Below are 14,366 nucleotides of genomic sequence, written 5' to 3'. Positions count from 1 at the left end.
TGGAAAGTGAAGGATGCCATAAATTTTGGGTTTCCCTCAGCTGGGTTTTACTTCCAAAGGCAGTCTTTACAACAGTGGTCTGTCTCCATTAGCTGTCAAATGGTGGCAAATGGCATGTGATCCATCCTGTTTGTCCACATCTGAAGACAATGCCCATTTCCAAGATACAGCAATGTATCCTGCCATTCAAAAATACAAACCTCATAATTTCAAGTAATTATTGAAATTATAGCAGGACTGATACCTGACTGCAGCACGATGCATGCTTGTGCATCCAAACTCCCTTGAAAGGCATGTCAAGGGGTAAAAAGGGATTCTGAGCATGGTGATACAGAGTACGATATAAGGAAACTGAAGTGCTAGCTGGCAGGTTAATGTGTTTTGACAAACTGATTTAGCACCCACTAGACCACTAGTGAACTTACTTGCAAGAAACTGCTTGCTCTTAGCTACTGGAACTTCCATCCCAGATTATATCCGTCTGAACTCAACTACTTACTCGGGTTATAAACTTTCTAGGGAGTAAGGACCTAAGCCTGAGAGCATGCTCTAGTGGCTAGACGTCAACCTGCTGGTCAGGAGCTTTGGGCACCACTCCTGACTACACAGTTTTTAGCACTCTGCTTTCCCGACAATGCTGACATTACTGCTCGGGACAGAAGTACGGTACACCGTCAATATATTAAATTTGTTCAGAATTACATGATACTGATGGCCAAGCCATTGTGCCCTAAACAATTTAGTTAGAGAAATGCTTCTTTAAAATGAATGAATAATGTTAACGGTTAATCCTCCCCTGGCACTTTTTACACTAATAAGTTTATCTAGAAGCAAAACATAAAAATCCTGACCACCTGCACAGAGCTAATCAAATCTAAACTTTGCATTTTTTACAGGGAGGGGAACAAAGCAGAGGTAACAACTACAGCAGTTAGAATAAAACCCTGATTCAGCAGGTCACTAGATAATGCTGGAGTAGAAATGATGTAGAAAAAGGAATCTCCATAATAGAGTAACTGAAGCCTCTTATTCTCAGTCAGAAGGTCTATAGCTTTCATTAGTTATCACCTATTGGTTGTCTAAAAACAAACAGGTCCATTAGCCATGTATTGGAGTTTTCAGATCTTTAGAACCTCCTAAACTGTTCCAAAATCAGATTTGCTGTATTACTAGTCAAAAAAAAAACAACAAACTAATGATGATGCTGGATAAAGAAGCATATTTCATAAATGATACTAACTGCAGGTAATCTGCATCACCTGAACAAGCTTGTAAAACACTGGGTTTGGCAACACACCCAGATTTGGTTATTGATATTTTCACTTGGCTACCATATCACCTTTCACTTAGAATAGCATCTTTCATCCTAAAATGTGGTCCCCCCACCTACCTGTAGGCTGAAGGTGACTATACACAGTGCTGAAGAGAAACTATACAAAGCCATATGAAACATTCAGAAGGAACTTAATTGGAACTCCAGGGAAAAGAAAAATCTGGATGAATCTTCTTATCTAGATTAGTATCTGGCCAGTAGCTTGGAGTTAGCATTCTGTTCTTATACATGGACAGAAAAGGACCCTGCTTTTAAATTTCAGTGAACAGATGGTGAAAACCCACTTCCTGCTACTTTCATGCTGGGAGAGTAACTCAACACTGCATCAGCCAGGAGACCGACACCTACAGAGCTGCGAGAACACTCCACATGGAAACTGGCCTCTCCTTGGAGATCTCCAAGCCAGGACCCCTGCCCTATTATTTAAAGAATATCATACCCTCAAATTTGGGATGGCTTTGGAAATGAGAGACAGCAGCTGATACAGCGTGCCTTCATTAGTCTAATGCAAGATAATGTGTATATTTTTATGCCTTCATACTTAATTGCAATTCCATTTTAGTGGCCTCCGTGATAAGGACAGATTATGTTTGGTGTAATTATTACCAGTGTAACTACCCAGAGAAAGTCATAACAAAGTTATATTGCAGAAGACATTAGTGAATATCCCACCAAATGCTATTAAAAAGACCAAAAAAACAAAGAGTCATTTCATTCAGGACTAATGTCAGCAGGAAACAGATCTCTCAAATTCGCAGGTTTGCATCACCTTCTAAAGAGCAATACAGAAAAGTGCACAGAAGCAGAAACCAAATCTGTGAAGCAAACAAAGGTCTTCAGCCCTGCAAACAGATGCAAGCAAACAAATGAACACCACCAACCTAATGCTGAAAAAGAAGTAGCTTTATACATCTTTGGAAAGAATCAAATACAACGGATTTTGAATATGTCACAAATAGGTACGCAGGCTTCCAGAGAGTCCTAAGGGTTTTAAGGCTCTTACATCTCTTTTCTTCAAGACCTGGCCTTCCATTTAGTAGCTTTAGTAGCTACTTGCAGAATAGCACAAACTTACTTTTGCTGAAATCTTACAGAAATAAAGAAGAAATAAACCTGCAAACCAAGTTTGAGGAAAAGAATACACTTTAAACTGTGCAATTATTTTTCTTAAGGATTTTTTTTTAATGGAAATTTTTCAGAAATACAATATCAAACCCAAAGAATAAAGATCACACCATTGGTGAGCATCATTTTGTTAAGCAAGTGAAACACTAGTCTCTTCAATTTTTCATCTACTTCATATTTCAGTCTTAGAAAGTGTTACATCAGCACAGTCGCCAGGTAAAGCTGCTAGTTTATTCTAAATGGACTTCCTTCAGACACTGGCACAGATGATGAGTGATTGTCCAATTCTGAAGCTATCAGAACTGAACGGATTTAGCAATGTCATAAACACCTCTCGAGGGAGTCACCTGGTGTTGAGAACTCACTTTACATGCCGTGTTTCAAGATCAGTTTTAATGGATTTACATTAGATTCAAACCCACTTTAGAGCTATTATTTCTCCCTTTCAACCTTTTCACCCACTACTGCAATGTAGTATAGCATATGCTATAATCACATGTTTGCAGGCCCATGGTAAAGTAAACAAAACTTCAAAGGGTTATTATTTCAAGACTCTGTATTACAGCCGTAGGCCTGACTGTTATTCTTCCTCAACACCCCTTGGGCCCGAAGTACATAATCATCCAGTAATTGAACTGAAATGTCTAAATGGCAGGATCCCCTGAAGGACATAGGTAGTTAGCAGCGAGGAAAGTAAGGGACATTTAAAAAACCCCTCACAGCACTTTCCTGCACTACTTAGAAATACTGTGTAAATGTAACTGACCTGCACCTGCAGAAAACCTTGCAGAAAACAGAGTAACGCTTGGATATTTCTGGGGTTTTAGCTAAAGTAAAGATTAAATGTAGAACGGCTCTGTACCAGGGAGCAAAGATCTTACCTTTAAAATCCTTTCAGAAGAATTGAGAAGAAGGAACAGAAATATACATACATACACAGAAGTATATATAACACAATAGTATCACTAATACTATGTGAAGGCAAACCCCTCTAGGTCCTCATATTTAACAGCCCCTCCAAAAACTGTAATGGATAGCAGATCCCAGGCTTTCATACTCTGTAACTGTCAAAGCACTCAGGAGATAGATTAGTGAAGGCTCTGACAGCTCTCTTTTACATTCTAAATGACATCTGCATTCAACAGAACAGAAATAAAGATTAAGGGAAACACCTGATATGATAGCACTCAGCTTACCTCAAAATGCAATATTTAAAAAGTACAGAGAAACACAGGTCTGCCTTCTTGTACTGTAAGTAAAAACTGGTGTCAAAGCCTCAGAGGTCTTCACCGCTGCCAGAAAGGCAAGAACCGCAGCATTCAACAGACTGCAGGGGCAGAAGCCACAGCCTCTGACTGTGTAACTGCTGGAATCAAAAGGTTTTTTGCCTGAGAAGGAAGGGAGGAGACGGTCTTTGAACATACACAGAAAATGGCTACGGGTACAGTCATACAGCATAGGAAAATTAACTTGGCTGAAACCTTTGCAGCCCTTCTTGTACTTCAGTGACGAGCAGAATGCCCGTCGCTAATTGATGGCGCCCCACTGATCCCGTACCTTTCGCAGTACGTACCTACTCCAAATCTCTTTTAAAAGGTTATTAGTATTGAGGCTGCGAAAGAAACACGTCAGCATACAGATCACGAGAGATTATTTCAAACAGATTTTTGCTGGTGGATTATATAAACGATGCCTCTTATTGCTGGAATAACACCTCAAAGGCAATATAATGACGACATGACAATGTATGTAAATCAAGAACTGCATGTGGGTTTATTTTACACTTGAGAAAACAGTGGATTTAATTGTGTGAACCAAAATGTACTGTACAATATTAATGATAAAACATCAAAATGTATAATTCATAGTGCATTGCTTGCTTTATTTTTATTTATTTATTTTTTTGTCAGATAGTTCCTTTAAGTACATGCATCTGGAAAGATGCAGGTGCCAGTAAAATTCCTCTATTTATATCAAGCTGCAGGAACTAAATTTTATTCAAAAAGTGTGGTTTTACATTATATACACAGAAATTGAATATAAAATGACAATATAAAAAGTTAAAAGAGAAAGCATACAGCCAGAAGGTACAAAGAAAGTTGAACAGTTTAAAATGGTACGATATGTAACATGTATTTTTTTAAGCTGATGCTGGCAATTTACAAGGAACAGAATCCAACATTTGCCCCATTTTTTTTTGTTTTCATTTACCAATGCAGCACACTATAGAAAGGTCAGCTTGTACCAAAGCTTAACATTTGTAAATAACTATAAACTGCAGTATTTTACAGGAAAAAAAAAAAAAGGACAAAAAAAAAAAAAAGAAAAGAGCATTTTTACACTTGTTTTAAATAACAGCTTGCATACTTTTTATTTTTTCTTGCCAAAAAGTGGCAACTCTCAGCATCCAGAGGGTTTGGGCATAGTGGCAACTCGGTTTGCTTTTTTTTGTAATTATCATTTAACTTATACAGTTGTGGCTTCCTAACCCCTTGGGTACTACACAGCTCTCCTTCTTCCAAGCACTGCATGCACAATTTCTTCACAAACCAGTTCTGCATAAAAAAAAAAAAAAAAAAAAAAAAAAAAAAGCTCATTCATTAAAAAAAGTAAGTTCTGCTTCTGAAAAAGCTTTTATTTGAATGAAATGCCTTTAAGCCTTTTGTTTTGTTTTTCCTTATTTACTTATTTAGTCCCTAGGAAAGGCACAGAAATGCTATTACAGTTCTCCGAGGGTTAAAACTTGACACTACCAGGTTCTGTGACCTTTATTGTCATGGCAACTTTGTAATTTTAGGATGTCTCTTTATCATTGTTCTTTGTGTCTTTCTTTACGGCTAAATTAATGTCTCTCAATAGTGTCTCCCACCATATTCTACAAAAGATAGCTTAACATCAAGGACAGATGTTGAAAATAAAGGTCAGACTTTGACTCACAAAAAATAAAAACAGAAACAAAAAATAACCATGCACAGATCAGACAAAGAGCATATAAATATAACTACAAAATAAGTGTAAGAAAAACCAAGGTCCAGATAGGCAGTTCAGCAACAAAAGTAAGACTGATTTCAGAGGCTCAGGTCAGGCCTAGTGCAGTACTATGAAGAAGTTTAGTGCAATGTTCCTGTGGTCACTTGCATACCTGGCTGCTTACCTGGACGCTATTGTTTTTCTAACTCAGTTACATAGATCAGATGGTCCTCTGGGGACTTGCCATGTGTTTTACTAAGGTGCAGTTTGACTGCATGCTTGCTTGCAAAAGTTCGGTTACAGAGCTTACACTGGAATGTGGAGCCTAAGTCCTCCTCGGCAATTCCAAGTGAGCCCAAAGTCTTGTTTGTGAGGACTTTTGAAACATTCTGCTGTTCTTGAATCTGATTAAGTGGCAACTTTGATAGATCCTTCAAACTAAACCCTAGGTGTGTCTCTAAGTGACTTATGTATGTAGAAGCAGTCCTGAACTGAGAGGCACAATCATTGCAAAAGAAAACAGGATGTCCTGTGTCCAAGTTCTTTAAAAATTTAGTTCCACCTGTCCTCCTTAACTGATACTTCACATTGGCCAGCCAGTGGCTAATTGTGGTCATGGAAAGACCAGTAAACTTAGAGATGTGTACCCGCTCTTGTGGACCTAAGTCCGACATAATGTATTTGCCTTCTGAGGTCTCCCTCAAGCTGGAAGCAAACTGGGCTTGAAGGATCAGAAGGTGCTGAGGGTTCCAGTTGGACTGTCTGCCCTTCCTCTTGTGTACTGGTGACAGTTCATCCAGAGCTTCCTCAAAACTGCTCCCGTCAGCATCAGACTTCTCTGACACGGTAGACGGAGTTGAAGACTTGGGTGTCAAACGCCCTGTGAGGTTCTTCACCATATCGGAAATATCCAGCAGGGCACTCTCCCTTAGCGGGGATGAGGCAGAGTCAGCTACGCTGGAAACAAGAGGTTTGTTTTTGGACTTGGTTAGATCAATAGGTTGATCACTGTTCTCATAGTAATATCGGTCAATGGCATCAGACTGCTTGACTGGAGTGGTTGGGTAAATGGGTTTGTCCAACATGCTGTTGCTAATTTTGTACAGCATGGCCAAAGGGTCCAGAGAGGGGCTTACTGGCTTAGAAATTTTGCCTAAGTGGGTATTCATAATGGTCTGTAAAGCACTCAATGGATTAATGAAGGATGGCTCAGGTGAATGATCTGTGATGATTCCTAAATTGTTACAGCCATTTGCAACCTTTGTTTTAAGTGGCTCGGTGCCATTTGGAGTATGTGCTTCTGCTGGCCTGTCCTTTTTGACCTTCTGAACTTCTGCTTCAGAGCTCTTCTTCTGCTGCTGTTTGTTATTTATTTCTTCTGCTTTTGGGAAGTCCTTGTTTTCCTTAGCAGCAGGTGACATGGGTTTGCCTGGAGAGCTCTTCTCTTTCTCCAGAGGCTTTTCTTCCTTCTTCACATTGATTTTACCTGTAACTTTCTCCACTAGTTCTTCCATAGCGGATACATTGCTCTTGTGAGGTGGGGGTGTGAGATTGCCTGGGGAATGGATGAGCGCATTGTGTTCTGACGACAGCGATTTTACACTGCTTGCATAAGATGGCTGCATTTGAATGCTCTGCACTGTGGGCTGAAGGGGTTTGACTGTTCCCGGGAGCTGGTAAGCTGCATGAATACTGGGATATCCTCCCCAGGAAGGGGCTCCATTCTGAGCTTTGCTGATAGCTGTTGTCACTGTGTTCTCTAAGGATTTCAATATGTCTATTCCACCTTTAGGACTATCATCTAGGTCCTCCTCTCTGAGGTACTGATACAAAGTTGTTGGCTCAAATTTCTCTGTAGAGTCCTCGTTCTCTTCTTTAATCTTTTTCTCTGTCTCACTGACCACCACCTTTTCCTTCTCTAGGTCTTTCTTCTCCTCCGAGTTTGTGGAGCCCGCAGGGGAATCGGGCTGCTTTTTGATGTTGGAGGCTGGTAGCCTCGTGTGGGTGGTGGGTGGAAGAGGTATAGACTGTATCTTCTCTTCCACCACAGGGTCCAATACTAGCTGTTTGCCTTTTTTGGAAGCAGAATTGGTCACCTTTAAGAAATGACCGGTGACCATCATGTGAGCAGTGAGCTGCTGCAAAGTGTCATGGGAACTGCCACATTCCATGCACTTCAGTATCTGGGCTTTCCGTGCCTCAAACTGCCAAGTATAGCTAGCACCATTTTGATAGCCATAGCGGTTGTTTGGAGTCACATAGGGATTGGCAGTTTTTTGATCCTTTGCAGACTCACCCAGTGAAGCTTCTGCAGTGATCCCTGCTGGCTCAGGTGAACAAGGTGAAGCTAAGTCCTGAAGTGCTCGCTTTTTTGTAGAAGGGACCAATTTAGTGATGGCTGGTACTGGCTCCTTCAGAGGCACTTTCTGGTAATGCTTTGTTTTTATCATATGGACGCTGAGGTCTTGCAAAGATTCAAACGAATGCCCACAGTACATGCACTTTAGCACTTTTTGAGCATCCTCTTTGCCTTCCATTTCCATAAGCGATCGTTTTCTAGGCTTTGACCACCGTTTGGTCTTATCAGCTTCTTTATCTCTGTTGTCATCACGGTAATGTCCAGTTTCATTCATGTGCACCGTTAGCTCCACCAGTGTGTCATAGGCTGCACTGCAGTCTTTGCATCGGAACTTGCTAGCACCGGTGAACACAGACCCATAAAGTTTATTGTTTTGCCGGTAAAGCTGTACTGTGCTGAAAAGACTAGGTTCTGGGAGAAGTCCATATGAAGAGGTCTGCTGCAGAGTTTTAGCTAATGCAGCTTGGTGCCAGTCATAACCTGAGCCACCGCTGTTACTATTACTGTTACTAGTATTACTCGTACTTGTACTGGTACTAGTGTTGGTACTGGTAGTACTAGTACTCTGGGAATTGGCATTGGTGTCAGTACTGGTGGTGGTTTCATTCTGGCTGATTCCATTGTTGCTGGTGGTTGGATTGGATTTCTTTAAGTCCAAAGCTAAACTGGACCAGCAAGTCTCTGAAAGCAAGTTTGCATACACAGCTTTTATTTGTGCCAAGCTGTCCTGTGGATAGGAAACACTGTCTGTGCACTGAGGATCCTCTTTCTCTTCTTTGGAGGAAGTGCTTTTGAAATGGGCCAGCTGATCGCTGTTTTCACTAAATGGTGAACCATAGCCTGCATCCTGATTAGTTGCAGTGCTGACTGGGGAGTTCTGGTAGCTTTGAGCCTCTTTGATCTCTGCTTCTTCATTGCACAAATACTCATTCTCCTGGATGTCCAGAGACAGCCCATCATCTTCCACGCTCTCTTCATCTATTTCTGCTGCTTTCAATTCCTCCTCAGGAACATATGCTAAAATACAGGAAGGGAGATGGGGGAAAAACAAGACAAAAGTTATCGAACACACATATTTTACATTGTCGCTGTCTTCTGTACTAAAAGTAGTAAAAATTAAGACAAATTTTGGAGATACATCCAGAAACCAAATTCATCATCCCTCACATACTCCACGTATAAATCCACATACTCTGTCCTGGTTATGGTTTGCTACCAGGGCTACTTAAGAATAACTTTGACTTCATCAGTAAAATATGTGCCATGATCACAGTAGATACCATAATATCAAACCGAAAATCAAACAAAGAGCTTATTAAACGAGTTTTTATCAGTTTAAAAAATGGCCTGGCACTGAGCTATATTTACTGCACTATATATGCACAACACATTGCAGCTGACCTGTACCCCTCAGAACTAGTTACTCAGAATCACTGCCTTGACCAACTCCATCTCGTCAGTACTGTCTTTTCTGGCAAACTGGCTTTAGCTAAAGCTTCAAGGGCCATTTCTGTGTCACCGACTTTAATGGAGCTATACAGGGCAAGTGTTTCAGGTCAGCTGTTCCAGGGTCTTCTGGAGGCTGGCTGTACTGGGTCCATCTGAGAGCAAAACAGCTTTCATTTTCACAAGGTGAAAAGAGAAGCAAGACAGTGATTGTTTTCTGAAATGGCTGGGATATACTTTGCCTCCTGTTGTGATCTGATGTGGGTCCTGCATTTACTGGTCTGAAAACAGCAGTCAGAAACTAAAAGTAAATGCTAGGGACTAATTTTTAGAAAAAACAATCAAAAATAATTAGACCTTCATCCCAGATTGATTATTGGTCTATGGTAAATAAATAAATAAAACTTTGCTACTGTATTGCTGCCCGGTGAAACTATATAATCTTACCATATTACGTATTTATCTATATCAAACTATTTTTTAAACTAGCAAATGTGACATCTGTGAGCAGATGGCCATTACATCAAAACACATTTACTCCAAGGGCCTGATTCACAGAAATGGCTTACATGTACCTAAGTGATAAATGTACACTTTCATCACAAAGCAGAACACATACTTGTACACATTTCCCTTCCGTTCTGTAAAAGAAGCTTAAAAAAAATTACAATGATAATGGAATGTGGATCATTTATAAGCATGTCAAGGTAGAAAACATGGATTGTGAATAATTTTCAGTAATCAAATAAAAAAATGCCTCTTTGTCAGGTGAACTGTGCAGCAAGTGACGCTGAAATGTGGCCCATGTCCTTCCATGGTACAATACTGAAAGAAAGCCAGAAAAAGAGGTGCTTCTGCTCCTATGTGATATGAAGAAAATACGTATTATCATGTTAACAAAGCTGAGGTCCTCTTCAACTGCGGGGAGCATAACTACACATTGAGCTCCTTTTTGTACACAGTTGCTAATATATTCTGAAACTCCTTTTCTGAAAAATAAAAAGAATCTTCCTTCATTGTGCTACAAAAATTCTTTGAAACACTTTGTTTTTTAAGGAACAGCATTACGGCCATTACCACATTCTGTATTTACCTTTTCAATTCATTCTCAATGCAGCCCCTAACTACTCCAGTGGGATCTTTTGAGACAAAGCAGGAAAGTAGTCCGCCTAGTACTGGGGTAGTGGTGAACCTTAAGATGCCTGCTGCATCTTTCATCTGTCCTCTACGTGGCCATCTTTTTCAGAAGACAATTTGATCTTTTTGTTTTAAAAGTATTAAGCAGGGCCCAACTCCTTACAGATGCACCTGACTCAGGTGTTTGCTAAGATACTTAAAATCACTGGTGAGTACCAAGCACAATAGAAGTCACTACAAAAATCATCCTGGAGCCAAAGGCCAGGAAGATGCCAGAAAAGCCTTGTAAAAGCAGAAAAAAACTGTTCTTAAAAATTCATTTAGTCCATAAAATGAAGACTAAAATACAGGAATACTAAAAGACCTAAGAAGCCAGTCAGCTTCTCAGTCTTGCAGTAATGCTGTTATTGAAATACTCTGCTGGTGTATGAGCATGGTACTACCACTGCAGTTCTGAACTCCAGGCATATAAGTAGAATTCACTCCCACAGCTACTGTCTTAGCTGCCCCATTAAAGACACCTGTTTCCACTCATTTCTAACAGAAAAAGACAATAGATTTTTAAGTTTCAGAAAAGTAAAGAACAGTTATAGAAGAATATGGTTTCTGACTCTGAAATTCCTTTTAAGTAAAAAAAAAAAAAAATTAGGAAAGAAAGAAACAACTCAAGAGTCCTAAAGTGCATAAAAATGCACAGTTGCCATCTGGCATTTTTATTTTTTAAAAAAAGAAAACTTAGCAATGATGAGCAGACAGTCACCACGTAGAAGCTGGAAACCGAGGAGGCCTGAATTCTGAGCTTTTATGAACTGCTGTCTTCTTACAAACCTCAGTGGAGCTATGCCAATTTTCTCTAATTTTCACATCCCAATATTTTTAATAAATAGATGTAAGAAACTGTTGTAAGATGATGAATGTTGCTATAGTTGATACAGCACTTTGTAAGAATCCATGTGAACTATCTGCTCACATCTCTCTACTTGATTCTAAATTGCATAAATATGCATTTTTATAATTGCTATATATAACCATCTAAATATCTGATTAAGAAGAAACTCTAGTTGAGCCTCTGCCCTAGCTTTTATTTTCCTTTACTTATTTATGATGGCGTGGTTTTCTCTACCCTTGTATTTTTGCGCTTTACCATAAAAATAAAAGGAGCTAAACCACACAAGAAACATTAAAACTACATGAAAGGCCAGTGTTAAACTGTCAAAGCAAAGAAACTGAGTGTTAGGGTGAAATATCCATCTTCACTCCTTTCCTAGTCTTAGATTCTGCTGAAACTACTACATGACTGAATTCACTCCCTTACCAATATATACTGCGATATAAGAGTTAAGAATGTATGACTGGCCCAGACTCTGATTTTCTATGATTTCAGAATTGAAGCCAGATTCTAGGAAAAAAAAAAAAAAAAGAATTTACATGATGCGCACACCCACATGCCTGTGCAGGTGTTATCTGAAATAACACAAAGAAACAATTCTTCTTAACCAGAAAGAGTAATTTATCTGAAATGTTTAATTTCTATCACTGCAATCATCAAGATTTTATTTAAGTCCTTTAGTTACTACAGGATACATACAATATCTTTTCATTCAAGACTACTAATGTTTGTAAGACGAATAGCAGCTCACTGAACATATGGTATTTTGCAAGGTCAGTGCAATTCTCTAGCTGAAAATGTTTCTGGTAACACTAGTTCAGAAGCATACAAGATGAAGAATGCTGATTTCTAAAAACATGTATGTTTTACTAAAATTCTCACAGAAATTTGACAAGTAAGCAAGCTTCAGATTTTTAAACACAGCAAAATATTCCTATTATAATTAATTGCAGAGACGAGTAATATTACTCCAAGTCAAATAAAAGTGTGAGATGTTCAGATTCTCCCCCTAAATTATAATAGGTAGCTCAACAGACAGGTTTCAGACAGCGTATACTTCTGTGACTGAGAAACTCTCAGCAATCTTCTCCATATATTCCTGCATTTGCAAAAAACACTGCTGGTTTACCCAAGCCCTGAAACCACACAAAAATACCAGGAGCAGATACAAGCAGTGATCCTCTTCACCAAAAGCTATATCCAAAGATGAAGAAATTACAGAACATAATGCCAGCTTTTCCTTCTCATTTGTGCATGCACACACTCGGGCAAATGCACATTGGAAAAAGGGGAAAAAGCTTCAAATTCAAGACAACTACAAATTAGGGGGAGCAGTTTGTATTTCTTATGTCTTGCTATTATTTTTTGCCTATAAAATGTGCCTTCTGGATGCCAATGCTTCCCCATAGATATACTGTCATCTTTGAGCCGTGTTAAAAGCTGTGCATTCTAATCTAAGTGGACATGAGAAGCTATATATTGTATATGTGAGTAGCATAGCACATTGTGTTTGCTTCAGTGAGAATATTTACACTATAAAATACACATCCATTGTTTGAAAAAGCAGACAGAGATCTGAAATGTAAGGATGTAGTTAAAAATAAAAATATTCTCACATAAACCCCTTTGTAACCTCAGACCGGTGCTTTTGAAGGAATCTATCTCTGTGGAGGTATTCTTTTCCATTCAAAAAGGGATTCAGCATTGAATACATTACTTTGAAAAGGACAAAAGTAACAACTGTATTTGTAACAGTCTACAAAATTAAATGTAGCAAACTCTTCAAGACCTGATTTTAAATCCTCCAAATAAATGAATTAATTCGGAAGACCTCAATATTGAAGGCCACAAGTCAGTAAAGCAATTGAATACTGAAATAATTTTTACTGAAATACATATTTTATAGTTTCAACAAATAGGGATGGGTTTAAGTTTGAAATTCTTCACTAAATCAGGGCCTACTCTGGGACTAAACAATAGTGGCATAATGTGAATGTTCACCATTCTTCAACAGATGTATTTCCACCGCTTCTAATATTTACCCAGCCAACAGGAGACAGCAGCTGCAGAAGTTTTCCCAGGCCACATTTTCACCTTGCACAAACTGCACTCTAGTCTGGGGATGACTTCTACTGCACACAAGAACACATTTCAATCTTGGGCAAAAAAAGGATGGATAGAGACTACAACATATAGCCACACACCTCCCTCATTACAGAAAAACGAGAGGGAGAGGGAAAAAAAACATTTACAGATAGGTTTCCAGAATAGAGAGTCCTGAGAGTTTTACAAAAGAATCAAAAATCTCACATAGTGAGAGGTTAAAATGCCTGCTGGAAGATCTGTGAGTTTTCTATATTAATATATACCAATGTTCATACAAAATTCTGGCACAGATGCTACAAATCTCTGTGTGTGTCTGTATTACGATGTCACTACAGTGGAAAAATATGGCTTAGTTACAACAATGGCTAAGAAGCAGCACAGACTATCAGACAACCAAATAAACTTAATAGAGTGGCTTGAGTCTTTCATTTCTAATTGCAACAAAATGAGGGCCAAAATACTGGAAACTGCCTACCCTCTAATTCTAATGCAATGGGTTTGAAAAGTAGATAAGGTACTGTAACAAGAACAATCTCCGTGCTTCTAGCAGGTTGAATGATAACCCTTAAAGGCAACCCATTAAAAACCAACAAAAAGATTCTTCACCTCCTTCTCTTCTTTCCCCTATCCCCTTAAAATGAATACTGCAAATAATTAGCCAACGCTGGTAACTGGGGAATGAAGCAGCTTGCACGCAGGTATATTTTCACAGTGATTCTAATCTGAGAAATTTACTTGCTCTTCCCCTTCTATCTGATAAACTATACATTCAAGCATTCTCATTAGTGTTCGGATCACCAAAGAGAGCTGGAGATGAATCAGTCCATCCACCCCTCCTCTCCCTGCTCTGTCGAGATTATTTCATTGAAATGTTCATTTTCATCCCTGCTGGCAACATTAGAATGGAAGTATTTAACCTGTTTCCATTACTTATACAAATTACCATTATGGGGTAGGACAGATGTTAGAATCATGCCACATAACTGACTTCCATACATTCT

The 14,366-nt window shown here is 39.1% G+C and overlaps 1 protein-coding gene across 4 annotated transcripts in view; it reads right to left on the bottom strand.

Moving 5' to 3' along the window:
• Positions 1-14,366, bottom strand: part of TSHZ1 (teashirt zinc finger homeobox 1) — a 90,683-nt gene that overhangs the window by 29,857 nt on the left and 46,460 nt on the right. For 2 of the 4 annotated variants that reach the window (XR_009967484.1, XR_009967483.1), the window contains exons 2-3: positions 5,613-8,804; positions 3,655-3,846 (exon numbers count right to left, since the gene is read on the bottom strand). Coding sequence is in view for 2 of the 4 variants with exons in the window: in XM_062633110.1 (XP_062489094.1) it covers positions 5,620-8,804 (3,185 nt within the window). In the remaining 2 variants the exon portion in view is untranslated. Of the gene's footprint in view, positions 1-3,654; positions 3,847-4,208; positions 8,805-14,366 lie in introns of those variants that run through there. The other 2 variants (XM_062633110.1, XM_062633109.1) reach the window with 2 other exon arrangements.

Source organism: Pezoporus occidentalis, unplaced genomic scaffold, assembly GCF_034315485.1.
Source record: "Pezoporus occidentalis ecotype Australia unplaced genomic scaffold, CSIRO_AGI_Poc_V1 ctg4, whole genome shotgun sequence".
Lineage (NCBI taxonomy): Eukaryota > Metazoa > Chordata > Aves > Psittaciformes > Psittacidae > Pezoporus > Pezoporus occidentalis.
Note: the sequence above shows the minus strand (reverse complement) of the source record. Positions and strands in the feature narration are given on the sequence as shown.